The sequence below is a fragment of the Colletotrichum navitas genome (genome assembly GCF_030913465.1).
Source record: "Colletotrichum navitas strain CBS 125086 chromosome Unknown LY79scaffold_89, whole genome shotgun sequence".
Taxonomy (NCBI): Eukaryota; Fungi; Ascomycota; class Sordariomycetes; order Glomerellales; family Glomerellaceae; genus Colletotrichum; species Colletotrichum navitas.
In genome coordinates, this window is record NW_026850635.1 from 128010 (window position 1) to 152770 (window position 24761).

Sequence of the window (24761 nt, forward strand, 5' to 3'; positions counted from 1 at the left end):
ACATTGGCCATTGGCCCTACCGTGCTTTTAGTTTTATTGCTGTCATTTACTCGCTCCGGGATCTTCTCGAGGGTACTTTTTGATGATATTCTCCTAGATATATCCCATACCCGTGGGGGATGCTTGTGCTTCTGGAGGTCGTTTCGGCCGAGCTCGCAGTCCATACACTGCTCCTCCGCCGTCCTTTGGGGGAGGGCGCATCTTCGGTGATCCCAGCATCCGCGCAATGACCTAAAAATACATTCTGTTAGCCTCATGTAACCAAGACGGCAGACACCACGAGGAAAATAAACCCACGAATGTTACCGGCCCCGCCTCCCCCAAAAGACACGCGGCGGCCACTTTTGATGTTCAACTCATTCATTGCAATCAACAGTATAGCAATAGTGGCAGTGATGGCGTTCAAGTTCTCAACTGTGTAATCCAACCTAGCACCAAGAGACACATTCATACTTATGGCCTAGGGACTAATAGGTCGCACCCGTTGACAACACTTCCATCATGACGAGTCGTGGGCCCTCGATTCGCCCCGTCCCTTCCACATTTCCCTTGTCTCCGGTAACCGATCACCCCGCCCCCGCGGAAGTGGGCACATTGAGTCAAACTGATGCGGGTGATGTAAGATTCCCGCAAAGCTTAATCCGTTCCTTCTTAGCGTCGTGATATATATCCAAGATAGCAAACCGCGAAGAGACTGGCGAAGGAGACGAATACAATCATCCGTGACAGCCCGAAAAAAACCGCCAATCATATTTTCTTCAAGGTGATTTCTCAATCCGCCAAGTCCAAAAACGGCTTCATACTGGTCTGTTGCCTGGCGTCGCTCTTTGAAAGTTTGTCTTAGGGACTTGATTCCATGCCAATGGTAGAGTGGCCCTCGAGACCCTTTGGGGTCCCTTTGAGGATTGTCATTGGGCGAATTCCGTCAAATTTCCCACGTTCCCCTTATAGGTAAGCAGAGGTGGTTCAGGCTAGAGCCATAGGGAGTTTGAGGCTTGGGGTCGGGTGGATGTATGTGCGGTATGGACATCATGACGGCCCCGCTATCGGCACCCTACCTCTCGCAGGCCCGGATCCGGCAACCACCCCCGCTCTGTCGGAAACGGATGTATCCCAGCACATCGGCTCACTCACCAGCGAGAACCTGGGATAATTCGTCTTTGGCTAATGTATGGGCTAACGAGAAGAGGTATGGCGGCCGCTGAATAAGGGCTGGCGTGCTGGCAGAAACAGGGATCTGGAGGTGGCAAAAGCAGGGGTTAGTCATGTACGTCAGCATGAAGTTAAGGCGTAAGAACAGTGAAAAAAGGGCAAGTGGGTAAGTGGGTAGGCTGACCGCCTTCCATGATAGGCTTAGTTAATGGGCAGCCGCCATATCTCTTCTTGTTAGCCCATACATTAGCCAAAGACGAATTATCCCAGTGTCTACGGTACAACATCCATCAAAGGACCGGACACTCGGTACGAGAATGGGTCCCAGAGCCCAAGGGCCTGGGCCGTTCCACTGTGACCATTAGATGCTAGACGCTCATTGCTAGAGTTACATTTCTGGAGTTGCACTGAAACAGGTTGATAAATGGGCGAGTCGAAAGGAAGCTTCCGGCACAGGATCAAGAAAGAAACCCACCAGCCCCGGGCTGGGCCTATAAAAAGCTAGAAGGACTGAGAGCGAAACGCTAGCAGTGATGGAGTGCATGGGCCTCAAGCCTGTTGCCTGCCCGTGTAAGTAGACACACCATGTTATCGGTGTTCCGCTTCTAGCGGCGCGCATGATAGGGCGGGCGCCAACTTTTGGACACTCCTAATTTCTTCCAGATGTCACATGTAAGAGATAAGGGTATTGAAACATTACGAGAATTAGATGGCATTAAGAACAGCATCTTGGTATTGCTTGTGTTGAAAGTATATGAAACGCAACTATCTACCAAGTTATCGCAGAGTATATGGATACCCAGAATCGGAAATCTTGTTCAGGAAGAATGTCCTTTGTACAGTGAAAGGCCCGCCAAGCAAAAAATGCACTTATGCTGTAACGTCGTAGTAGCACGAGAAGACGGGCCTCAAGTCCCGCTTGCCAGCGCTGTCGCTCGCCGCCCTGTTGTGATGTGATGTGGCGCCGTGACTCGAGGCAACACGTTGAGCTGGCGTCGTCAACGTCACGCTCCCTACGTATCCCTTCAGCTGCTCAGCCACCAACGCCGCCCTTGCTTTGCGCTCAAAGCTGACGATATCGTCAAACTCGTCCGACTCCTCCTCGTCGAGCTCCCCGGCGCTGCGGCGATGCGCCGCAAACCGAAGAGGCGTCTTGACGGCCTTGATCTTGCGAACAAAGTCTCGGCGACGGAGGTGGTATCTTGACGATCTCGGGCTCCAGAAGTCCTTCGACATTTCGCCGAGCTCCTGCGCACGAGCACAGGCCAGACCGGCAGCCGATACGTCGACTTTGCTCTTCCACACACCCGGGGCCAGCTTCTTTGGAGAAGCGAGCATGGACTTGATGAGTTTCCGCATGCGAGTGTCGAGAAGGGCGCCAGAGCCGGGGATTGTGTGATCGACCAAGCCCATTGTGCGGGCGTCAGTCGTCGACAGTGGTCTCATGTCACGCAACAGCTTGGTGGCGCCGGACGAGCCACATCTTCCGGTGTATGACAAGGAGTGGTATTCGGAGCCGTGGAGACCAATGGCGCGGTAAGCGGGGTTGAGGACCGCCTCAGTTCCAGCAAGGACGACGTCGCATGCGGCAGCCATGGCGACGCCGCCCGCTGCGCAGTTGCCTCTGATCCCGGCGACGGTAAGGATCTTGCGTGATGGAAACTCGTGTAGGAGGTGGTGTACCACATCGTCAATGCGGTTGATATTTAGCCAAGACTCGAGGGCCGGATCCGCAGCAGCCTCGATAACGTTCAGTGCAATGCCGTTGCTGAAGTAGCCTTCGCCTCCCATTAGTACAACGGCACTGAGTGGACGTTCCACAACATGGGTGGATATGATAAAGTCAAGGGCGCTAATCATGCGGGTGCACTGTTCCGTACTCATAGCGCCGTTGTAAAATTCGAAGTAGAGGAATGCAACCCGTCTGGCACCTGGAAAGGTCTCAAAGTCAACCCAAACGTCCTGCTGAGTAGTGTGCGGGGCTCGCGACCAGTCAACGGTGACTCGGGAGATGCAGTTTCGTGCGACGGCATCATCGTTAATGATACCCAGTTCCCGCAGACCTGAGACGGCTGGAACCTTGGGCCACAACATGGCGTCCGTCTTCTTCTTGACACGGCGGACGTGGGTGATCCAAACGGCCTTCTCATCGCATGTGGCGACGCAAACGGCGTCGTCTCGGTAAGCGATGATTTCTCCCGGACGCGCCTGGCCGATAAAGTCGTCGCTCTCCTCGATAGTACCGCCGTAGACGTATAGGGACGGGCCGAAGAGTTTGGTCAGGCAGCCTGGCTGGGAGTCCGAAGACCGAATCCTTCGCGATATTTCCCGAGCTGTGTGTGACTGGACGTCGAAGTCGCGTTGGGCAGCCTTGAGAAGGGGTCGGTGGCGCGTTGCTCCGCCAAGGAAGGCCTTCTGCAGTGTCACTGAGGCGTCGCGGTATGCTGGCATTGCTTGGAGGAGAGGGCTGACAAGGTGCGGGGCGAACTTCAGGTTACCGGGCGAGGGAGGTGGGGTGTAGGGTGAGGCGGCTTGTATACAGGCGGTTTGGATCCTCTCGATGGCCGCCAAGGTAGCCGTGAGCGCGGCCCGTGTGACGGGTCCGCGATATACGCTTGACTTTGTGATGTTGGGAGAATCGATCTGCAATGGGAACTGCTCGAACGCCCATACTGGTCCGGCATCGAACTCCTCAACGGCTTGGAGGACAGTGACACCCCAGTACGATCGTCCAAATTCGCTCCATGTGCCGTTCCGGATGATTGCCTCTGGGTCTGCCTCCGTTCCGTCGTCGCCCATCAACACCCAGTCCAAGGCACTAGGTCCGGCGTCACCAGGTGGACCGGGGTGGATGATCAGGGTTAGGTAGTTTCCATATACTTCGCGAGGGACCCGTGTAGTGAGGAAAGGGCAGATGATGAGGTGGGGCTTGAACAGCTTGGACGCTTCGATCATGGCTTCGTCTGAGAGGGCATATTCAATGGTGATGTTGTGAGACTTGGAAAGAGTCAGGTACAGGCGCTGCGACAACGAGTTGTGCGCGGTGCAAAGGAAAAGGATGTTCATGATGGCGGCGTTTTATGACACCAGCAACACTTGAGCCGAATGTAGAGTAGATAAAAGAGAGAAGGAAACCTGACGGGAATCCGGTTGCGGGGAGCTGCGGTTAACTAGCATCATATATGCCATTTTCAATGGGAGGGCGGCGGGCCGAGGGAAGGGGTGTGTATTTGTGTGTTAGTTCCGTCGGAGGCTTCAGCTCGGAGCTCACACCCCAAATAAAGTGGCTTCCACCCCTCCCGTTCCTGATCCTGACCGGTCGGCCTTGTGCGACATGGTGCTTAACGGCCCAACTCCTGTCGCTTGCCATGGAAAACGTTCCATAACCAATGCACCTTGCTTGTCTTTGGCCACTGTTTATCTTTGACCCGGCTGCTGCAAGTCGGGTACAGCAGAAACCGACACTGTGCTGATGTCGTCCTAGCTTGGAGTTGGCGGAACGCCTTCTTAGACCACTCCGGACGAACCGGGCTCGGACCTGACGGGCCTAGACCTAATCAATGTTGGCACCTTGGGACGGACAACCGAAAGTGGCGGCTTCGTGGGACAAGAGGCAGCTCTTTGACTCAGGGGCGCGTGCTGTATTGGGCGATTAGTCCAGGCCGCTAAACCATGGAGCAAAGGCCTTGTCGACTAGCGTCGTCAATGGCGATTTCTAGTCGGCACTGTCCATATGGACATAGCTAGGCAGCGCGTTACGAAGCCTCCGAACAATCAAGATCAGCATAATTCAAAGAAACCGTTCTTTGGTACAGCGGGTCTGGGTCAACTTGGGCCTCCCAGTGGATGCTTGAGCCAGATTTTGTCGCCGAGCACTACCCCCCTTCAGAACACTCGGCCGAGCTTCAATCATTTGAGTAACTTGAAGACGCTCCCAATCTCATTGGCGGTCATGAGGATTATCTGCAGATAGAGGGTGGGAGTGTGTGCAGCACTCCGCTTGACCCTTGGCAGCCACCATGTTCCCGTCTCAGGAAACTTCACCTGGGCGTCACAACCCGACTTAGTGTCTTCGGTCCTTGCCCCATGCTTTCAGTATCCGGCGTTGCCTGGTGTTTGCACTATTTCGATGTGACAAACAATGTGATGACACAAACCAAAGAGTCTCCAGACAACTTCACACCCAAATCAAGGCTTGCTTCACTATCAGGACATCCCTGACATTTCCGCAACCGTCGTTCTAACAAGTCCGCGAACCTGGTAGCAGGACACTGCCGGGCGTGGCGTACCGGTACTCTGGAGGCCTTAGACATGAATCGGTGGACGGCCAACATCCAATAGTGTGTCACGTCTGCAGGTACTGCCGAGGATTTGTTGCCAGCCGGTCACACCCCAAACGACACTGCAATACTGTCACCTTCGTCTGGAGTGACGGCAAGCTCCAGTAGCTCATGAGCCCTATCCACCGTGTCGGCATCGATGGCCGCTTCGTACACCAAGTCTTCCTCAGCAAAGTTGAGTCTCGAAAGAGAGAGAATGTACCGCTGAGAACCTCCATGTGATATTGAAAGCTTGTTTAGAATGTTGGCGGCGTTTGCCGTAGTCGGATCCGTCACCAAGGTATGTAGTAGCAAGATGATTTGCGATATCAGGACGGACGGGTCATTACGGCCGTCACCCCAGTCGTCGGCACTGCTGCGGGGGTCGTCCGGGGTAGCACTCACGGCCCGGTCCCTGCGTGTGTTGCAAGAAACGCCACCAACGGTATTCACCACAGGGGTAGAAACGTCGTACAGAATATCCACTAGCTCACTCAACGCTGTGACTAGACGTGGGATGACGCTGACGTGGCCGGCAATCTGTCGTGCCCCATACGGGGTACCAGCGAAGGCCATGAGTGTCCGCAGAACTGCAAATCTTACAGCGTGTTTCTGAATGGTTGAAGCAGCGGCTCGAGGAAAATCAACCAGGTTGAGAGACACTTTATCAATGACCATTCTGGCGACCAAGTCGGGCTCTTTCCCAGAAATGATAGGGCCAATGGAGTTTGGTAGTGCGGAAGTGCAAAGCATGTCGAGCATGCCAATGATGTCGTCCAAGCGTTGCTTGGGCGTGAGCAAAATCAGAACTAAATCGAGTGTGATCAATTGCCAAAAGCCAGCTTGCCTCATTTGCGCGCCGTTTTCCGTCTCTGTCAGAGTGGTAGCACAGGCGGCAGCGGAGGCATATAGAAGAGATAAAATGTATGTCGTGTCAACCTGCTGCTGCATTGCTTCCGTGCTAGGATCGGATGAAATATTACCATCTATGCTCTTGAACCGTGCTTCGGCAACCTTGTAAATGGACTGCTGCAGGACCGGGACGGATTCGTTGATGATTTGCGGTGCCACGGATATAGTCTGTAGCTGGAGAGTGAATGAGAGAAGCGAGGCCAAGTCCCAGATCGGTCGTAGAAAATCCTCGTCCAAACACTGGCTCCACATACGGATGACAAGGTTGGCGAAGTCTATTAAAAGCTGAACCGGATTCAACGGGTTGCCCATCAGAGGTAGTTCCCGAAAGATGAGAGAAGCAAAAGACGTCGTAGGATCAGAAGGATAGGAGTAGCGTGACAAGATGTCAAAGGTAGGCGGCTCTCCATGTAGAGACCCATGATCCAAGATGACTTGGAGGAACTATATTAGCCGTTAGCGATGAAGTCGGGAATTAATGGGGAAGACATCGTATATACTTCAAAAGGAAGAGCATTTGGGCCAGGGGCCGTATAACGAAGTGCGGACGTGGCAGTCGTCACTTCGTCCAGCATGATGACGTCCCCGGCGTGAGTTTCCAGCGCCATGGCCGGACTGTCAACTGTTGGTCGTTTCCGTTTGTTTTTGGTAGGTGTCCTATCGGACAAAGGCACCGCGACGGGACCGACATCCCGAGACTTACCCTTCGTCTTGCTCGGGCTCTGGGCAATTTCCATGTTATCAAAACCGTCGGCCATGCCCCATGTCTTGGCCGTCTTCTTGGGGGTGGTGATTCCCGGTGCTGCAGGCATTGGAGCGATCTCTCGCGGCCGAGGACGACTTGACACCTCCTTAATATCACGCTGCAAAAACTGCAACTCGGTAGTGGCCTGCCTCTCGGCAGCAATGGCAGCCTCGGCAGCCCTTTCCTGCTTGGCGACCTGTTCGGCATTCTGCCTCTTTAGACGGGCAACCTCGGCGGCATGGTCTTGTGCGGATTTTGTGGAGTTGTTGCGTATGATGGTGACCTCACCACGGGCAGAGTTGAGCTCAGACTCGAGGGCCTTGACCCTTTGTTGCAAGGCAGCGACGACATCGTTGCCGATCGCCTCATGGACTGGCGGCTGAGACTGCTGGGTATTGAAGCGTAAAGAAACGGGAGGAGGGGGAGGTCGGGCGTAATGACTTGGATTGGGTTGATTAGGTGCCCCGACGGTTCGGGGTAGAAAGGGCTGCGAAGCACCCGAATGGTATTGAGGCCATGAGGAGAGGACGGGCGGCTGGGCGGTTGGCGGTGCAGGGTTCCATCGTTGCTGCGGCGGAGGGTGTCTAGGTGGTTGAGGCTGGTGGTGAGCAAGGCTCTTGTCGGCGACCGGACGGGCAATTGAGGGTAAGAGCTCGTTGGTAACCTCGGTATCGTCGAGGTCGTCGTCTTCGAACTCGAGGTCGTCGTAAGTCTCGATTTGAGAACGGTCATAAGCCTGCGAGTCGGTCTTGCGCTGTATCTGGGTGAACTGAATGGCGTTGTTCTCAAGCTCTTGGAGGATGGTGTCATTCAGGTTGTCCAAATCGTCGTCGGAGAAATCATCCATGGTGTTTGCGCGGCGTCAATCTGTGGATCAAAGATCCATTGGCGGTTGACGGTGTTGGGTTAGATGTGAAGGCATTTCTGTTGTGAATAGTGACAGATGCGATGGGCAGGCGGCGCCAGGCGAGTTAACCAGGACTTTTCTTATCTTATCGGCAGTATTGTCGCGGGACACGACGCGGCAATACCTAGCAAACGCGTCGCCTGGAGGAGAGGAGAGGGAAGTGGCACACAGCCACATGATGACTCCAGCCACAAGCCACCCGTAATCATGTGGCTGGGTTGTGGAACGGCCAAAACCAGCGAAAACAACCCAGACGAATGCGGCCGCCTATTTACAGCTGCATTACATCTTAGGGGTTTTCTTACCTTTGTTATTATTATTATTATTTTGTCATTATTGTTTTATTATTACCTTAGTATTGTTGCTCAGCGCCCGGCAGAGAAAGGAAAGTAAAAGAGTGAGCTCACGTGAGCCTTGGCCGACGGAACAGAGAGAGTTTGACAGAGCTGTTGGTTGATGTTGGCTGATTGGGGCCAAAGTCAGCTTTTACCCTACTACACGCCAACCTGCACTAAGGCAGTTACCGCACCAATACTAGATAATCAGCAGACTACCTACCTACGGACACTAGGCATTAGGAACGAGGTGGGAGGACGGCATGTGATGATGTCAACCAGCATCGCTCAGCATTAATCCGACGTGGCCGAAGGTGGGATTCTGTCCAATGTCGAGCGAATAGCGGGCCACAGGACTACTCAACGTGGTTGTGGCCCCAATGGTATTTACCGGTCGTGCTCTGGGTAGCCCGGCACGAGCATACATATACCTACCGGTAGGTATATTTACTACGTTTAGACGTAAACTGTTCGGTCTCAGAAAGTAAATTAAGGTTAGTCCCTGAGATGGGATCGTCGAGCAACTCAACAGTTTTGCTAGTCACACAGGGGATGCTACCTAGTATTGCACTGCTAGGTTTACTAGGTATATAGGTAGGGAGTACCATGTAGGTACTATAAAAAAGCAAGGTAGTTTTAGGTAGGTACTCCGTAGTTAGGTTGGCAATCTGGAATGGATGAGTGGGTGATTGGGCCCAGTAAAAAAGAAATAAAAACAAAATACACAAAGAAGATACCCGTAATTCGACGGGAGCACGCACAAACACAAAAGCACGACCCTCATCATTCTTCAATCATCGCACTTGGGAGAACCTGGTGGGTGGCATGTGCGCGGCACCTTTTAATTACATGCTGTGTTTTTTCCCGCCAGGCCGAGTGGGTGGTGAGCCGCGAGTACTAACGACATGTGTGAGTTTGCTGGTGTTAAGGCTGAGCGAACAGGAAGGAAAGGAAAAACCAGCAAGTGGCTAACTACTACGGTACTTTATCTTGCCTACCTATCTAGGTAGCACACGGGTAGGTAGATACTACAGTACCTTGGCAAGTTGGCGGAGTTGACAATCGACCCGGAGCCCGAACCGAAGTGCTACGATAACATGTAATGTGTCAGTCTTATGTAAGCTCTGCCTAGTATGCACTGGCGAGCGATATGGAGGGTGGGTTGTGTATTGGGCACGGGCGGACTATAACGCACGCACGCACTAGTACGTATGTACTCCGTACTTATATCTGTACGGATATTAGGTAGGTAGATACGTTGCGTAAGCGTGTGTGCCAGCCCAACTCCGGGACCTCCCTCTGTCCCCCCCCCCGCCAAGAATCTAGAGGGCCTGACGTAACTCTTCTCCCTAGGTAGGTATCTGTCTAACCGAGGTGCATATGCACTAAGTAATTACATCGTCATCACCCCCGTACAGACCAGCTGCCTGGGCCCTGTTGCATACCTGCATTTGCTGAGTACTCGAGACATTTGGCGGATCAGTGAGGAGGGATGGAAAGAAGGAGACTCGAGGATGTCTTACGCCGCCTCCGGTGATTGCCTGCCAGCACACTACGCTGTACTAGGTAGGTATGGACGCTGGCTGTGCCGTGGCTTGCTCGCTCTGGGCCTCGGCGGTCGAGAAAGAAGAAAATCACCGGATGGAAAACATGAATAGCAATAGACCGGCAAGATGAACGGGTGAGAGGAGCACCGTGAGAGAAGGAACCTGAGAAATGGCATTGGCCATGCTTTGGGTGCCGAGGGAGCACACGTGCTGTACAAGATAGACGCATAAAGGTAATTACATATCCGCGGCCGCAATACGCTGTAGCTGCTTACCTAGGTACACTATAGGTAGACAGCACCCCAAAGTGGGTAACACTCCAGCTCGCATCCTCCGTTGTCTACCTACCTACGTGTACCTACATACCCACCTTACTTTTGCGCGCTTCTCCGTCTTCCGCCTCAAAACACACAATCTTCCACGCAAGAATTGTCAAACCTCTTCGACCTGACACTAACACACCTCCTCCCCTTGACACCTCGGACTGTGACTTTGCAAACTTGCTTCGTCAACTGGCATAGTCCCAGCACCTTCCAGTACCCGCTTCTCATCCTGCCGCACGCTCGCCCGTCTAGCGTTCTCGACGGCCCAATTTGCGCCGACCCTCCGCTTCGAGCCGTTTGCCGCATCCGAACCACCCGCCCTGCGACGATTCTTCACCGATCGGCCTCGACGAACCTCTCGTCGCATCAAGCGAACCCACTGCCTCTTGGACAGTAGCAGCCGACAGCCCCATCCTCCCCTCGACAGAACAAGACCGCGAGCCCGCGAACAGAGAAATGATGGCACGTACGCGGAGGGGGGTCAAGTTCCCTCATAAGACCAATGGTCACGGCGAAGGCCGCCGCTCGAGCTTCAGCGACGTCAGCGAGGATGGTTCGCCCTCCAAGATCAAGACCGGCGTTGCGCTCGATAACATTTCAGAGGTAAGCGAGCCACCTTGCCATGCCAGGCTGATGCTATGCACGAGCAAGAGTCGCCCTTCCCCATTCTAGGCCTTCTGCTAACGCGCGCCTCGTCGTGACAGCAGCCGCCCAAGTCCCCCGAGGAGGAGAAGCGCGAGGCCTACGAGAAGAAGAAGGCAAACTTCATGACCCGTACCTTTTGGACCTTTGTCATGTTCGCCGGCTTTTTCGCTGCCCTTGTCATGGGCCACATTTACATCATTTGCATTATGACCGCCATCCAGATCATTTCCTTCAAGGAGGTCATCGCAATCGCCAGTGTGCCCAGTCGCGCCCGCCAGCTGCGCTCTGCCAAGAGCCTTAACTGGTACTGGCTGGCCACCACCATGTACTTTCTCTATGGCGAGAGCGTCATCTACTACTTCAAGCACATCGTCCTGGTCGACAAGGTGCTGCTGCCTTTGGCAACCCACCACCGATTCATCAGCTTCATCCTGTACATCTTTGGTATGTCCTACCCGCGCGCCGCCTCTCTCCCACTGGACCTATCAGAGTCCTGGGTCGTATGCTAACCTATTGCACCAATTGCAGGCTTCGTCTTTTTTGTCACCTCGCTCCAGGCTGGTCACTACAAGTTCCAATTTACGCAGTTCGCCTGGACCCATATGGCCCTGTACCTCATTGTCGTACAAGCCCATTTCATCATGAACAATGTCTTCGAGGGGATGATCTGGTTCTTCCTGCCGGCCGCTATGGTCATCACCAACGATATTTGGGCCTACCTCTGTGGCATCACCTTTGGTCGCACCCAGCTGATCGCCCTTTCTCCCAAGAAGACCGTTGAGGGTTTCGTTGGCGCTTGGGTTTTTACCATTATTTTTGGCATGCTCTTGACCAACGTCTTGATGCGCTCCGACTTCTTCCTCTGTCCTGTTAACGTTAGTGTCCCTTCGTCCTCCGCGGTGCTGTGTGGCCTACTAACTTGGCTAGGACTTGGGCGCGAACATTTTCACCGGCCTCGAGTGTACGCGCAACCCCGTCTTCGAACCGAAAACATACAGCCTGCCCCCTCTCTTCTTCCTGCCTCCCAACATGCACAAAACCTTTTCCTTCACCGTGGCTCCGATGCAGCTCCACACTCTGGTTCTCGCAACCTTTGCCTCTCTGATCGCTCCCTTTGGCGGTTTCTTTGCGTCGGGCCTCAAGCGCACCTTCAAGATCAAGGACTTTGGCGACTCTATTCCCGGCCACGGTGGTATGACGGACCGCATGGACTGCCAGTTCATCATGGGCTTCTTCACTTACATGTACTACCACTCTTTTATCGCCCTCCACACGGTCAACCTCGGCGACGTCATGGAGATGGCTGTCACTGGTTTAACTGTGGAGGAGCAGCTCGAATTGGTGAGGGGCATGGGCCGTTATCTCAGCAACCAAGGTGTTTGGGGAGATGAGGTTAGTGTTGTCGCCCCAAGCTGTTGTCCAACTTATGTACTGACCAACTTGCCAGATCATTCAGTGCCTGGATAAGGCTCTGCAGGCTAAGCGGTGAAGGATGTGCGCCCGGTGAGCGTTACCGCAGCAGCGGAGCATGAGCAGGATACTGCTATTAATGACGAACTAATGCGAAATTCGGTACATGTGCAGACTCGAGTCATGATGCACCTTCTGCTCTCGGTTCTATAGGAAAGCGGGAGAGCTGTTTTTGTTGTTTTTATGCTGGGCAGTCGGGAGGGAGAGCTGTGCAGCACCACGGATAAAGAAAAGCATTTACGTAATAACGGCGGTCGCTGTACAAGAGACATTCTTGGTTTATGACGGGCAGATGGAATTTTGCATGGGCTTCGCTGCTGTAACATACCCTCGCGACGTTTTTTTCATTTTTCAACATACAATCCTCATCTCAGCCACGTGATGCCTTTGCGACCGGGAGAGAGGTGCTGTGACATTCCCATCTTATCGTTCGAAAGTTTAAGATCGGACTGCCGAAACAGGTCGTTTGTGAAGTCAAGTACGGAGTATGACAACACGAAAAAGAATATTCGGCAACCTCCCCCCACTTTGGACCGGGCCGGTTTCCGGTTACCGGTCGTCTTTTAGAGAAACGATCCCGGTCGTGCCTTATCTTGACCCGCAACCCCGCAACCCCGCTCCGGCCAAACCAGACATAGAATAACAAGTCCCGGATGACAATTACGCCCTTCGCAGCGTTATCAAATCCACCATCTCACATTCTCTCCCGACTTATTACAGACCCATTCGTTCCGCACCAGCATTGTTCCGGAATACTTTGACAAACCCACGGCCTAACAGAACCACTTTTCCACACCAAAGTCTATTTTCATCCAGATTCTCCGTACATCGGCGCGCGCGTGACCCGAACGCCAACCCAAACTCACTATGGCTCCATCAGCTATCGTTAATGACACCGAATCCGCGGCTGCAGAGGCTCGTGGTGCCTCCATCGTGTCCAAGGATGCACCTCATGCCAAGCACGGCCATGAGCTCGCCAACAAGACGCCTCTGCAGGCCATGTCCCACGGCGAGGTCGTGCTCGCCGGCATCCCCAAGTTCCCCGACTTCGCCTCGAAGCGCCAGTGGCAGCTCGAGCATATGGCCGCCGCCTTCCGTCACTGGGCCCGCGAGGACTACATCGAGGGCATGAGCGGCCACATTTCCGTCAGGGACCCCGAGTACCACGACGCCTTCTGGACGAATCCCCTCGGTCGTCACTTTGGCCTGCTCATGGCCAGCGACATGATCCTCGTCAACTTCGACGGCGCCGTCATTGGCGGCAATCGCTCCAAGCCGCCCAACACGGCTGGTTTCCTCATCCACGCCGCCGTGCACAAGGCCCGCCCCGACGTCCACGCCGTCTGTCACAACCACGGCATCTACGGCAAGGCCTGGTCCGTATACGGGCGCAGGCTGGAGATGCTCACCCAGGACGCCTGCAAGTTCCGCGGTAACGCTCACAGTGTGTACAACAGCTATGGCGGGGTCGTACTTGGGCCCGAGGAGGGCGAGGCCATTGCCAAGGCGCTGGGCCCCAAGGGGAAGGGCTGTATCCTGCGGAACCATGGCCTGTTGACGGTCGGACAGACCGTCGACGAGGCTGCGTTTCTCTACACGTCCATGGAGCGCAGCTGTCGCGTTCAGCTTCTGGCCGAGGCGGCGTCGGCCAACGGACTGCAAAAGGTCTTGATCACGGACGAGGAGGCGCAGTTCAACTTTGATGTCGAGAGTGACCCAGAGATATGCTACTGCGAATTCCAGGTGTACTACGACTTGGAGGATGAGTTGACCAACGGTGCTTTCAAGAAGTAGACTAGGCCATGTCTATTACGGTGCCATTGCCTGATGGTTGATCGATAAAACACCTAATTCATGTCAAAAGATTTATTCCGATGAAACCTGCACTGGATGATCAAACAGTTGGTCACAATTTGTAGGAATCAGTGCGTGCTGCTTATGAGCACCACGTTGACGATAACAAACATTATATAAAGTTCGAAATACTTGACGTAGTCTACCATTACTAGGTCGGTACACCCCCATCTGGTACACGCCACAAAACCATATTCCGTCTAATAACTGCTGCTCTTCTTTTTCGTAATCATCTTCTTGAAAGGGTTCTTGCCCTTAAACTTGAACCAGGTTCCAAGGTATACGACGAAATAGTTGAAGACGATAAACCCGCAGAAAATCCCGAAATCACGCCAGATGTTGCTGTAGTAGACGTTGAATCCGGCGCCAAATTGGTCACCTGTCGCATACTGGCAGAACTCACAAACGCCACCCTCTCCCGTCTGAACGTATCCACCAGCTTGCTGGATATAAGGCCGTGTGTATTCTTCGCAAGACTGGTTGGGCGGCGGCTGGTACCTAGCAAACTCTCCTGCTTCACATTGAACGGGCTGATCGTGAATGGCAACCCCAAGGAATGCCTCCAATAGGTAGTGGAATGGTGTGAGCCAGTACATCCAATCACGCCAGAACGTCGGGAGCTGCATGGGCGGCACAACCACACCGCAGAAACTGACGACGAACAAAAAGAAGATGGGTACAAGCAAGGAAGCAAGGAGCTCGTTGGGAGCGAAGGCCGCAATCCCTTGTCCAAAGCTCACGTAGTACAGCTCAAACAGGATGACGAGAATAAACGCGAAGCCAGAGTTGAAGCTCGGAAGGCGCCATCCAAAAACACCCCACCACCAGCAGTTGAAATAGACAGCTCCGGCGATGATGGCGTACGGTATCTCAACGAGCACAGCCGCCGTCGTCCAAGCAAACCAACTATAGATCTTTGCGTTGTGCTCACGCCACTGGAAGATCTGCCGCGATTGTAGGAAGACGGGCTGGAGTTGTTGGATCAGGGGAGGACTGATGGTGAGAGTCATAAAGACGGAGAAAAGCCGATTCTGGTAGTCGACAGTTGCATATCCGATTTTGTAAAAGGTGAAGCAATTGAACAAGCCGGTGAGAATATGCAACATGAACTTGCCGACGATGTAGTTAGGCGTCCGCCAATACGCGATAAAAGACCGCTTGACAACTGCCATGGTCTGCGTGGTGAGCGGCATGGCATATTCGCGATCGTCTTTGAGGCTTTTGGATGGTTCTACATCCCGTCTCTTGGATAACATCTCATCAATTTCCCGGGATCGAGACTTGTTGTGCTCGGACTGTGCCCAGACATCGCCCCAATCCTTGCCCTTATAGTTAGGGTCACCTGCTCCGATGGCTTCCAGCATGTACTCGGCAGGGTTACTGTTGGGAGGGCACTTGTAAGCACCATTCGACTCGAAATACTGAATTAGGTGTTGACTGTCCTTCCCTAAGGGACCGTGGTAGGCAACACGGCCTCCCGCCTTGAGAAGCAAGAGTTCATCGAAGTCCTCGAACAGAACTGCAGAAGGTTGGTGGATGGTGCAGAGAACGGCTTGGCCTGCGTCCGCCAGCTTGCGTAGAAAGCGGACAATGTTGAATGCGGCGCCGGAATCGAGACCCGAAGTAGGTTCATCCAAGAACATGAGGAGCTCAGGCTTCGATGCCAACTCCACACCGATGGTGAGTCTCTTTCGCTGCTCTGCGTTGAGACCCTCGCCCACTTTGCCTATCGTGGCGCCGGCGATGTCGCGCATCTCGAGCAGATCAATAATGGTCTCGCAATAGTCGAACTTTTCTTGCTTGGGCACCTCCCTAGGCTGGCGAAGAAGGGCCGAAAACTGGAGGGCCTCTCGGACTGTGGCCGTAGGCTCGTGGATGTCCATTTGCTCAGCGAAGCCAGTTGCTCTCTGGAAAGACCTTGGGAGAGGTCGACCATCGACAAGAAATTCACCTGTAATGGTGCCAAAGTTGAGGCGTTGAGCCAGGGCGTTGAGCAAAGTTGTCTTCCCGGCGCCTGAAGAAAACGGGAGTCAGCAACTTCCAAACCAGACGAGGACTTGGCCATCATACCAGAAGCACCCATAAGCGCAGTGAGCTTGCCTGGCCGAACATATCCTTGGACATCGTTCAATAAAGTGCGTTCGCCCTTCTCATATGGAATAACATAATTGACATTTCGGAATGTGAAGATGGCCTCATTTGGAGCAACTTGTTTCATCGTGTCCTGGTTGTCCTTCTCATTAATCATGTCATTGGCCGTTGCAGTTGCAGTATTGTTGTCAGATGCACCAGACTCCTCATCATTCTTCTTCTCTCTGCCGCCAGTATCGATGCTGTTCTCCACCTTTTTGGGAACTTGTCCGCGCTTGAATACCGTAATGGCACCGCCTCCAGTGTTGGGTTTCATATGCTCCATGCCCGAGGCGGTCAGAATGACGAAGACGATGAAGAAAGCCCAGAGAAAGCCGAAGTTCCGCCAAAGGTGAGAGCGAGTGTACGTGAATGAGGCCTCGATGTAGCTTGAACCAGGTACAATGGTTTGTCCCGGAGAACTTCCGGCGAGGGCGCAGCCTTGAAATTCTGGTGACGTGTTCGGTCCCTGTGGGACCAAGTAAGGCGGAACACATTCGAGTTGACGATTGTAGAATTCGTTGGACATGAGGCACTCAAAGCCGTACTGAATCCAGTTGATCCATCGAAGCCATCCAAACCACGGCCGCATTGAACTGGGCGGAATGAGATATCCAGTGTAGACGATCAGGATCTGCACAGCCACACCCGTGAATCTCGTTGCATCATCCAGAGTCTTACACCAAGCAGAGATCGCCCGGAAGAATGCGTAAGTCACCATGGTAACTAGCCAGAGTATTAGTGTGGCGATGAAGAACTGAGACGCCGTTCTTGCTAGGTTGGACATCCAATAGATGATGACGTTGAAGAGCACAACTTGAATGAAGACGAGGGGCACATCCACGGCCGTTTGAGCGATGGCAAAAGCGGCGGGACGGTAGAAGGAGAAGGACTTGTGCTTGAGAAGGATGGGCTTTGACTCGAATGCAGCAGTTTGTTCCGCAAGAGCCAGCAAGGCGTTGAAAAGAAGGAGGAAGAATAAAGTTCCGCCTCGAGGGAACGCGCCAGCGGCGGTATTTGGGAGATTGTAAAACAGACTGCCAACAATGAGGCCCTGGAACACCAGGCCGCCCCATTTCCCGAAAAGAGATGCTCGATCACCTGACATTACCATGAACTGACGCTTTGTACAGTACAGAACCTGTTTATGGAAGGGAATCTCATAGTTCTTCGTCTCCGATTTCTTGGATTCGTGTTGACGGCGCTGCTCCATCTGTCGGGAAAGCTGAGACTCAAAGTCCTCAATGTCACGGAGATTTCTTTGGTAGGCGTCGCTATTTCTGTATGCCGTGTCAAATTCTTCAGGGGTTCTAGGAATCTGGTTCTCCCATCCCTCACGGATGTGCCGCTCGTGCACGTCCGTAACCGAAGTGAGGAAGTCGGCAGTTGTCCACCGGTTCGGGCACTCGAAACCGAGATCAATAAAGTACTGCTTGGCAGCCTCGGAATGTCCGTAGTAAAGACACTTCCCAGAGTCGATAAGCAGCACCTTGTCGACAAGGTCATAAAGGGATTCGCCAGCTTGATATAACGACACAGCCGTCGAAATCTGGGCCATATTGGTCATCGCTCGGATCGACCGCACATATTCCACGGCAGTACTGGCATCGAGGCCTTTGCTAGAGTTATCCCACCCTTGAACAGATGCCCGGGTGATCATTGCCTCTGCAATACTGACACGCTTCCTTTCGCCGCCAGAAACGCCTCGAACAAATTCATTACCAACTTTTGTGCCAAGGGTATGCTCGATCCAAAACAACTTCGTAGCCACCCGCATAAACTCCTGGATATAGTCTTCTCTGCTTTCTCCATCGAGTCTGGACTCTTTACCAGGAGTGCGAGTTTGGAGGGCAAAGTTGAGAGTTCTTTTGACAGTAAGGGTTGGGTAATGAAGATCGTCCTCTGGGTTGTAGATGATCTCTCCTCGGAACTTCTTGCTCATCTCCTCAGCAGTGGCGCCCCCGTAAGTAACCTTACCCTCAATGGCTTCAAATCCTGCTCGCTGGTTGCAAAAAGCCTTCAGAAATGTGCTGCAACCCGACCCTGGACGACCCAAAACAAGGAGAAGCTCTCCAGGGCGGATACAGCCATCGAAGTGACTGATCAGCTCACGAACTGGCGGCTTGGCAAACGCTGTTTTGGGACCGCGGGTGAAGAGCATTTTGACCTTGCGCGGCAAAGTGAGAAAGATATCTCCAATCGTTGGTTGCAAACTAGCTCCGAGACCAACACCCTTGACAGTGAGGTTGCGGAAGATAACGCCGCTGTGCCTAGTCTTTTCCTCCTCACTTTGTTCTTGTCGTGCTCGGCCGAAAATCCGTGACATTAGACGCTCGATCTCTTGTTGTTCCTCTCCCTGTTCGGGATCATTTTGATTCGTTGCGTTCGTACGACGGCGCGACAGCGCTCGAAAAAGGTCGTCTTCAGTGATGTTGCTACCTTGCCTTTGTGCGTTCGGCCTTTTCGCATTGCTGATATTGGTTATCAGAGGCGCAAACTGAGTTCTATCGGTCGGAGACATGGCGCTTGAAGAAGGCGAGGTGGTTTCACCTTGAGGATATAACTGTTTTTCGGACAGGTCGTCTAGCCCACTGGAAGGTTTGCGGCTACCTGTTGCTGCGGCGCTGTGGCTAGAAAGGGTGACGGTGGACGATGAAGTGTCGCCAGTAACAGCGGAGGTGGCCGTAAAGTAGGTCGTTTGAACATGACTTTGGGATCTCTGATCAGACCCCGAATTTGTTACTTGGGCGACGGATAAACTCTTATTACTGTCGCCAGAAAAACCCATAGGCGTGGGACGGCCACTGGTTGGGACAAGACTAGGCGTCTCGGGATAGCCGCCAGGAATATCACAATCCCGAGGGGTAGGTTTCTCGTCCATGGGAAATAAGTTGAGCGTCGCAGTATGAGATCGTCAAGACTTGTTGCTCAATGTAGTTCTTCACCAGTGGTAGATCTAGCATAAAGTCTTTGGCTCGTTGGAGCTCCTGAAGCGAGGGACGGAACGTTTAGGCAGCTGGCCAGAGAAGGAAAAGTCGACATTGATTGCGCAGGAGCCAACTGTCCCATATAGTGTTTGTTTTCACAAGAACCACAGAGTAGCACTGGGTAGCTAGGGCGAATCTAACTTGCTGATCCGTTGCTCTAAGGGTGAACGGAATAGACATAAGACCGCTGCAATGAGCAGCATATAAACGGCCTCGGTCTTTTTGAGCGGCCGGCCAACCCGAACGGCCAAGTCAGGGTCTATGACGACTTATAGGTTGTTGCTAGCAAAACATGTTGGTCGCGTCAGCACCACGTTGGCGCTGGGGGCTGGAGCCATGTGGGGGGATGTTCTTTTCATTTCAGAGACAAAGAGCATCGTCTGGGAGATTGAGTATGGTCTTTCGTCATAGATCTACGGGGCGACGCGATGGCGCCAATGGGGCATGCAGCTATCGGCGTACACAACCGCCGATTGGACCTACTGGCTAAGGCCGATTCCATCTGGCTACAGGAAAAGAATTTGACGGAAATTTTGGCCTGTCCGAAATGTGCGAACGCTGCGTCTAGCCCATTGTGTCTTGCGCTAGTGATGATTCGAGAATGAAATCATCGAGACATGCTTACTTGTAGCTTAGCATCTTGAGCCAAGGGACACGAGCCACTTTAGTTACTGTACTTGGTGAAAGCTTTGGCTATTGATTGGTCGTATCGATGCTAGTGCCCACGGACTTTGCCGGCATGGTGCTCATGATTGTGCCTGCAGAGCCCAAGATACACGCCTACAAAACTACAACGAAAGAGCGTTTTAGCATAGAAGCTGTGATGGGCGAACCCGTGACAGCTTCTAAGAATCCTTGTTACATTTATCATTTAGTGGCTAGAAAATGCCTCTTGGCTAGGTCATTGACGGTGGGCAGATAGGCGAGATCAATTATGGTGTAGTTCAAGTAGAATCTATTAATCACCCCACCCTATGTACAGGCCAGCCCTACATCCTGGCAATCCAAAAATCCTACATCCATCAACAACATCTGTTGAAGTGCGTGGATACGGCGATTATCCCTGGTCAATTAGGCGTATATTGATGGTGTAAATATTAGATAACTGCAGCGAATTTGCTGTAGTTATGGCCTCGAATTTATAGCTATTTGCCTAATAGATTTATTGTCTAAATTGCCACCTTTAGGCAGGGAAATCTATCTAATTAATAATAGCAGAATTTACCTTACTTTAACCTATTACTAATTACAATACTTTGGTACACTCTCTTAGATTAAAGCTATTTATAGATTTACCTACTAATTCATAGTTAATTAGCTATTACTTATAGTTACTAGAAAGAGTCTATTTTCTACGGCTGTAAAAAGAACCCCCTATTGAGCCTGTTTCCCACGGCCGTGAAAAGAACCCCCATAGCGCCTGTTTCCTACCGCCGCAATAGGCTGCCTCAATAGGCTGCCTTAATAAGCTGCAATGGGCTGCCGCGATGGGCTACCTCCTGTGGGTCTAGCAGAATTTGGTTGTATTAACATTTTTTATAGACTAATTAGAGAGCGTGCATCTTATGCCTATGGAAGGCTTATGCCTATGTATTAATTTCTTATGCCTATATATTAATCCTCTATAAAAGAGTAATATATTAGAGTATTAGAAAATCTAAATCTTATAATAGTTATATAATAAGGTTTAAAAATTTGAAAACACTTATAGTATAAATATAGCCTCTTTAAGATCTTAATATAGTATATTTATGTTATAAACTTAGTATTTTTAGAAAGACTAACTAAGTAATCTTATATAAAAGGCCTAAGGTTTCTTCTGTCTTGAGTCTTTTCTGCTATCTAAGTTACATTTATAAATCATTATTATCACTTTATCTTAATTACTTAAGATGCGTTTCTTTATTACTACTTTTGCCTTAGCTATAAGTACTATTGCCTCTCCAGTACCAGACAACAAAGACTATCTAGCATCCCGCGATGCTCTACAACAACTAAAGCCAAGATTCTGTAAACGTAAAGGCGAATGGTGCGACTGGAAGTCAATTTGCTGCTTTCCTAACATATGCAAATATAACGAGTGCGCATCACTTATATCAAAGCCAATCCACCCTGCCCCTTGGGTACGTAAAGTTAGAAGCTCAATATGTTTATTATTTACTAACAATAAAATACAGGATTAGTAATAGCCATAGTGTACTATAGTGTGATAACCTAGATTAATATACTACTTAGAAGTTAAGAAGGTTTAGATAAATTTAGGGCTAAATAGCCCTATAAAGTATGCAGTTGATTTTATAGATAGATTATTTGAGTTAACATTATTAACCTAAATACCTAAGTTATAGTTATAGGCGTTTATAAAATAAGACTTAGCTATATAGATTATTTCTTAAAACTTTCTAAAAGCCTAACCCTTCTAATCTATATAAATAGCATTACTGTCCTAGCTACTAATTATAACCTAGGCTAGTCTAACTTGTAATAAGGACTCCACTATCGTAAGTTGGATAATTTCCAAGACCCCTCTTAAGAGGTTGTCCAGTCCAGCACTCACAGAAATAAGGCTCATTTCCGTTTCTACCATAGACAAATACAGTAATAGTAATACCTACAAAAGTTGCTGCGCATACATCAGGGCATTTAGTATAGCCTTGGTTATAGGGGTATATTGACCCTAGTCTGTTGTCCGATTGAAACAGAGAACTACAGTACTTATTATATCTTTGTCCGTTTGTCGCAGTAAAGGGATCTGGCGCAGCAAGACAGGGATTTGTAGGTGCTGGAGATGTTGTAGATGTTGACGTTCCCGTTGACGTGGAAGTCTCTGTTGACGTGGAAGTCTCTGTTGACGTGGAAGCCTCTGTTGACGTGGAAGCCTCTGTTGACGTAAAAGCCTCTACTAACGATGTAGAAGTCTCAACTGATGAGGTAGACGATTCTGGTAATAATGTTACTAGACTAGTGGAGGTGCTGCTAGGTAACTGAGAAGAAATGGTGGTGAAGAAGCTAAGCAAAGTGTTTATAGAAGAATCAAGACTCGAGATAAGAGAAGAATCTGATGACGTGTTTATAAAAGTAAGAGCAGTTATAGTAGAACTGGACGTTTCAGTGGTAGAAGACCTAGATGTAGAAGACCTAGATGTAGAAGAACTAGAAGTAGAGTTGGCAGAAGAGTCGAATGAGGTGCTGGTAGAAGTGACAGATGTCGTAGCAGAACCTGACGTAGTAGATAAAGTAGCTGTTGAAGAAGCAGACGAAGTAGACTTGACAGACAACGTAGCCGAGGATAACTGTAAAGGACATAATCCTGTAGGGAGCGTGGCGCCAACAATCTGGCCGTCAACGCATTGGCTAGCTGTTTTAGTTAATTTAGCAATGTTATCTTACAAGTCACTTAAAACTATTCTGTTCTGAAAGAAATAGATCTAGAACTTACCTCTATAGGCATACAGAAGGATAGGCTGGCATCCATTAGGCCCTACTGAGTTAAAGGTGAGGTAGACCTGACCGGTCAAGTCCTGGCAGAAATTCGCCTGGCCGTTGGGGATGCCTCGGTTAGTAAAGCGGAGGACGCCACCTATAGTGTCAAAGGTGCTAGTTATGGCGTTAATAGGCGGGACACCAGCGTTATTCATTTTCCTAAAAGCCTCGCCTGGGTTATAAAAGATAGGGTTACCAGCGTCAAACAGCTGGCCCAGGGAGATTGTGAAGGTAGTGGCGTTATTGCAGCTGTTGCAGTTGTTAGTGATGTTGGTATTTACAAAGCCGCCGTTAGCTTGCTTCTGTAGGCCCCTCTTGGTGACTCCGGGCGCAGGGCTAATAAAGAAGATGACAGGATTGACGGTGGCAGTAGCAGTAGCTAAAGTAGAGGATGAGGAAGCTGTGAGTATAGTGGTAACGGTTGGCGTAGATGTGACCGTAGTTCCTCTAATAACGGTTGTTCCTCCGGTGACGGTTGTTCCTCCGCCTAGGACAGTGACGGTTGTTCCTCCGATGACAGTGGTTCCTGTGCTCGGGACAGTGCCCGTTGTTCCCCTACTGACTCTAACGGTGCCTGATGCCGCCGAGTTCACGGCCGAGTCGGTAACAGTGGTTCCTCTGACGACAGTCACGTTGGCACCAGTGGGGATGATGGCGGTCGGAAGGGGAGCCAGCTCGAGGAAGGTAGACAGGTAGGTGAGACAGTACGTCTCAGGCAGGGCCCAGATAAGGTCGGGAGGACCAAGGACAGTTGCACTGACAAGTCGGGAAATGAGGCTGAGGAGGAAAAGTCCATGTCGTCTGTCCATAGTTTTCAGAATAGAAGGGACGCAGAGAGTCGAGTAAGTGAATGGATTAAAACTGAAGTCTGAGAGGGCGGGTGAGTGAAAGAACGACTGCAGACTAGGCCACCGGTGACATAGGGCAGGTGGACGATCGGGGTCGGTGCGCAAGCAGCTGAGTTAGGGATTTTGCCGGCGGCGGCGGTAATGCACTGGGTAACAGTAGCGGTGCGCACAGCGAGGACAACCTGCTGAGCTGCGGCGGCCGTGGTCAAAGCAAGGACAGCCGCCAGGAGAGGCGTGGTTTGACGTAGGTGTTTGTTGCCGGTATGGACTGTAGTGTGATGGAGAGTGAAACGAATGATGAGCTAAAGTAGTCTGAGAGAGACGAAGGACTCCAAGAAAGATCAAAGAGGGTTCATTTTGAAGCGGTAAGCAAGAGTCTCAAGTGCCAAAATGTTTAGAAGCAGGCGTGTTAAAAACAAGCGTGTGTAAACGAGAGTACAATACGCAGTGATTATACAAGTTCGAGGAGTTCCTAGCTTAAAGAGAGGATAGATAATAGGAAGGGACAAAAAGCATAGTGAGATGAAGGTAAATACAAGACGCGAGGGAAGGTTAATAACCAAACACACTGGAAATTCTATTAAGGAATGCAAAAGAATTGCCAGTACGTAGCTGGCTGAGACATATAATCAGGAACGTGTTAACAGGGAGTATTCTTAGGGTATTTTTACATAGTTAAGTTAGAACAAGTTAGCGATCTAGCTTAATAATTAGGCCCGCTGAGTAAAGAGGCGTCTGCTCTAGGAACGTCAAATATTAGTCTAAGATTATAGCTCTTAGTATCACATTCCAGACTCTATTTCCAAGGGCACTAATGAAGAGCGTTGCTAAGCACCCTTGTTTTACATAGTCCTAAAGCTACTACCAAGTCTTTTGGTCTAAGTAACAGGAATACTGCTACTTACTAAATAACTTATGTAGCTGTTCTTCTCCGCTTTTAGTTATAATAAATGTTTTACGTAAGTTAAAGTAAAAGCACCTACTGATTAACTACCTAGTTCTTACTAAAATACACTAAGACTACTCTTTTTTACTATTATAATAACTAAATATTATTAACCTTTATAATTACTTATTATATAACTAGAATAACTTTACTATAGA

At 51.0% G+C, this 24761-nt stretch overlaps 6 protein-coding genes across 6 annotated transcripts; 2 read left to right on the forward strand and 4 right to left on the reverse strand.

Moving 5' to 3' along the window:
• Window positions 1-2022: 2022 nt before the first annotated feature.
• LY79DRAFT_583561 (formyl transferase domain-containing protein) lies at window positions 2023-4218 on the reverse strand (the record flags this gene model as incomplete). Its single annotated transcript, XM_060560332.1, has 1 exon — window positions 2023-4218. The coding sequence occupies one exon, from the start codon at window positions 4216-4218 to the stop codon at window positions 2023-2025; it is 2196 nt and encodes a 731-aa protein (XP_060409221.1).
• A 1319-nt stretch (window positions 4219-5537) lies between these two features.
• Window positions 5538-7975, reverse strand: LY79DRAFT_525541 (DNA repair protein Rad26; the record flags this gene model as incomplete). The annotated part of the gene is made up of 2 exons (XM_060555742.1): window positions 5538-6827; window positions 6884-7975. 2 exons carry the CDS (start codon window positions 7973-7975, stop codon window positions 5538-5540), a joined length of 2382 nt encoding a protein of 793 aa, XP_060409222.1.
• A 2724-nt stretch (window positions 7976-10699) lies between these two features.
• LY79DRAFT_525529 (cytidylyltransferase) lies at window positions 10700-12374 on the forward strand (the record flags this gene model as incomplete). The annotated part of the gene is made up of 5 exons (XM_060555739.1): window positions 10700-10843; window positions 10948-11329; window positions 11414-11760; window positions 11813-12277; window positions 12333-12374. The coding sequence occupies 5 exons, from the start codon at window positions 10700-10702 to the stop codon at window positions 12372-12374; spliced, it is 1380 nt and encodes a 459-aa protein (XP_060409223.1).
• An 848-nt stretch (window positions 12375-13222) lies between these two features.
• LY79DRAFT_525477 (class II aldolase and Adducin domain-containing protein) lies at window positions 13223-14149 on the forward strand (the record flags this gene model as incomplete). Its single annotated transcript, XM_060555733.1, has 1 exon — window positions 13223-14149. The coding sequence occupies one exon, from the start codon at window positions 13223-13225 to the stop codon at window positions 14147-14149; it is 927 nt and encodes a 308-aa protein (XP_060409224.1).
• A 260-nt stretch (window positions 14150-14409) lies between these two features.
• Window positions 14410-19220, reverse strand: LY79DRAFT_525535 (ABC-2 type transporter; the record flags this gene model as incomplete). Its single annotated transcript, XM_060555741.1, has 2 exons — window positions 14410-16223; window positions 16280-19220. The coding sequence occupies 2 exons, from the start codon at window positions 19218-19220 to the stop codon at window positions 14410-14412; spliced, it is 4755 nt and encodes a 1584-aa protein (XP_060409225.1).
• Window positions 19221-21734: 2514 nt separating this feature from the next.
• On the reverse strand, window positions 21735-23673 carry LY79DRAFT_568313 (uncharacterized protein). The gene is given in 3 exon segments (XM_060558952.1): window positions 21735-22149; window positions 22168-22684; window positions 22766-23673. The coding sequence occupies 3 exon segments, from the start codon at window positions 23616-23618 to the stop codon at window positions 21801-21803; spliced, it is 1719 nt and encodes a 572-aa protein (XP_060409226.1). The 5' UTR covers window positions 23619-23673; the 3' UTR covers window positions 21735-21800.
• Window positions 23674-24761: the final 1088 nt, after the last annotated feature.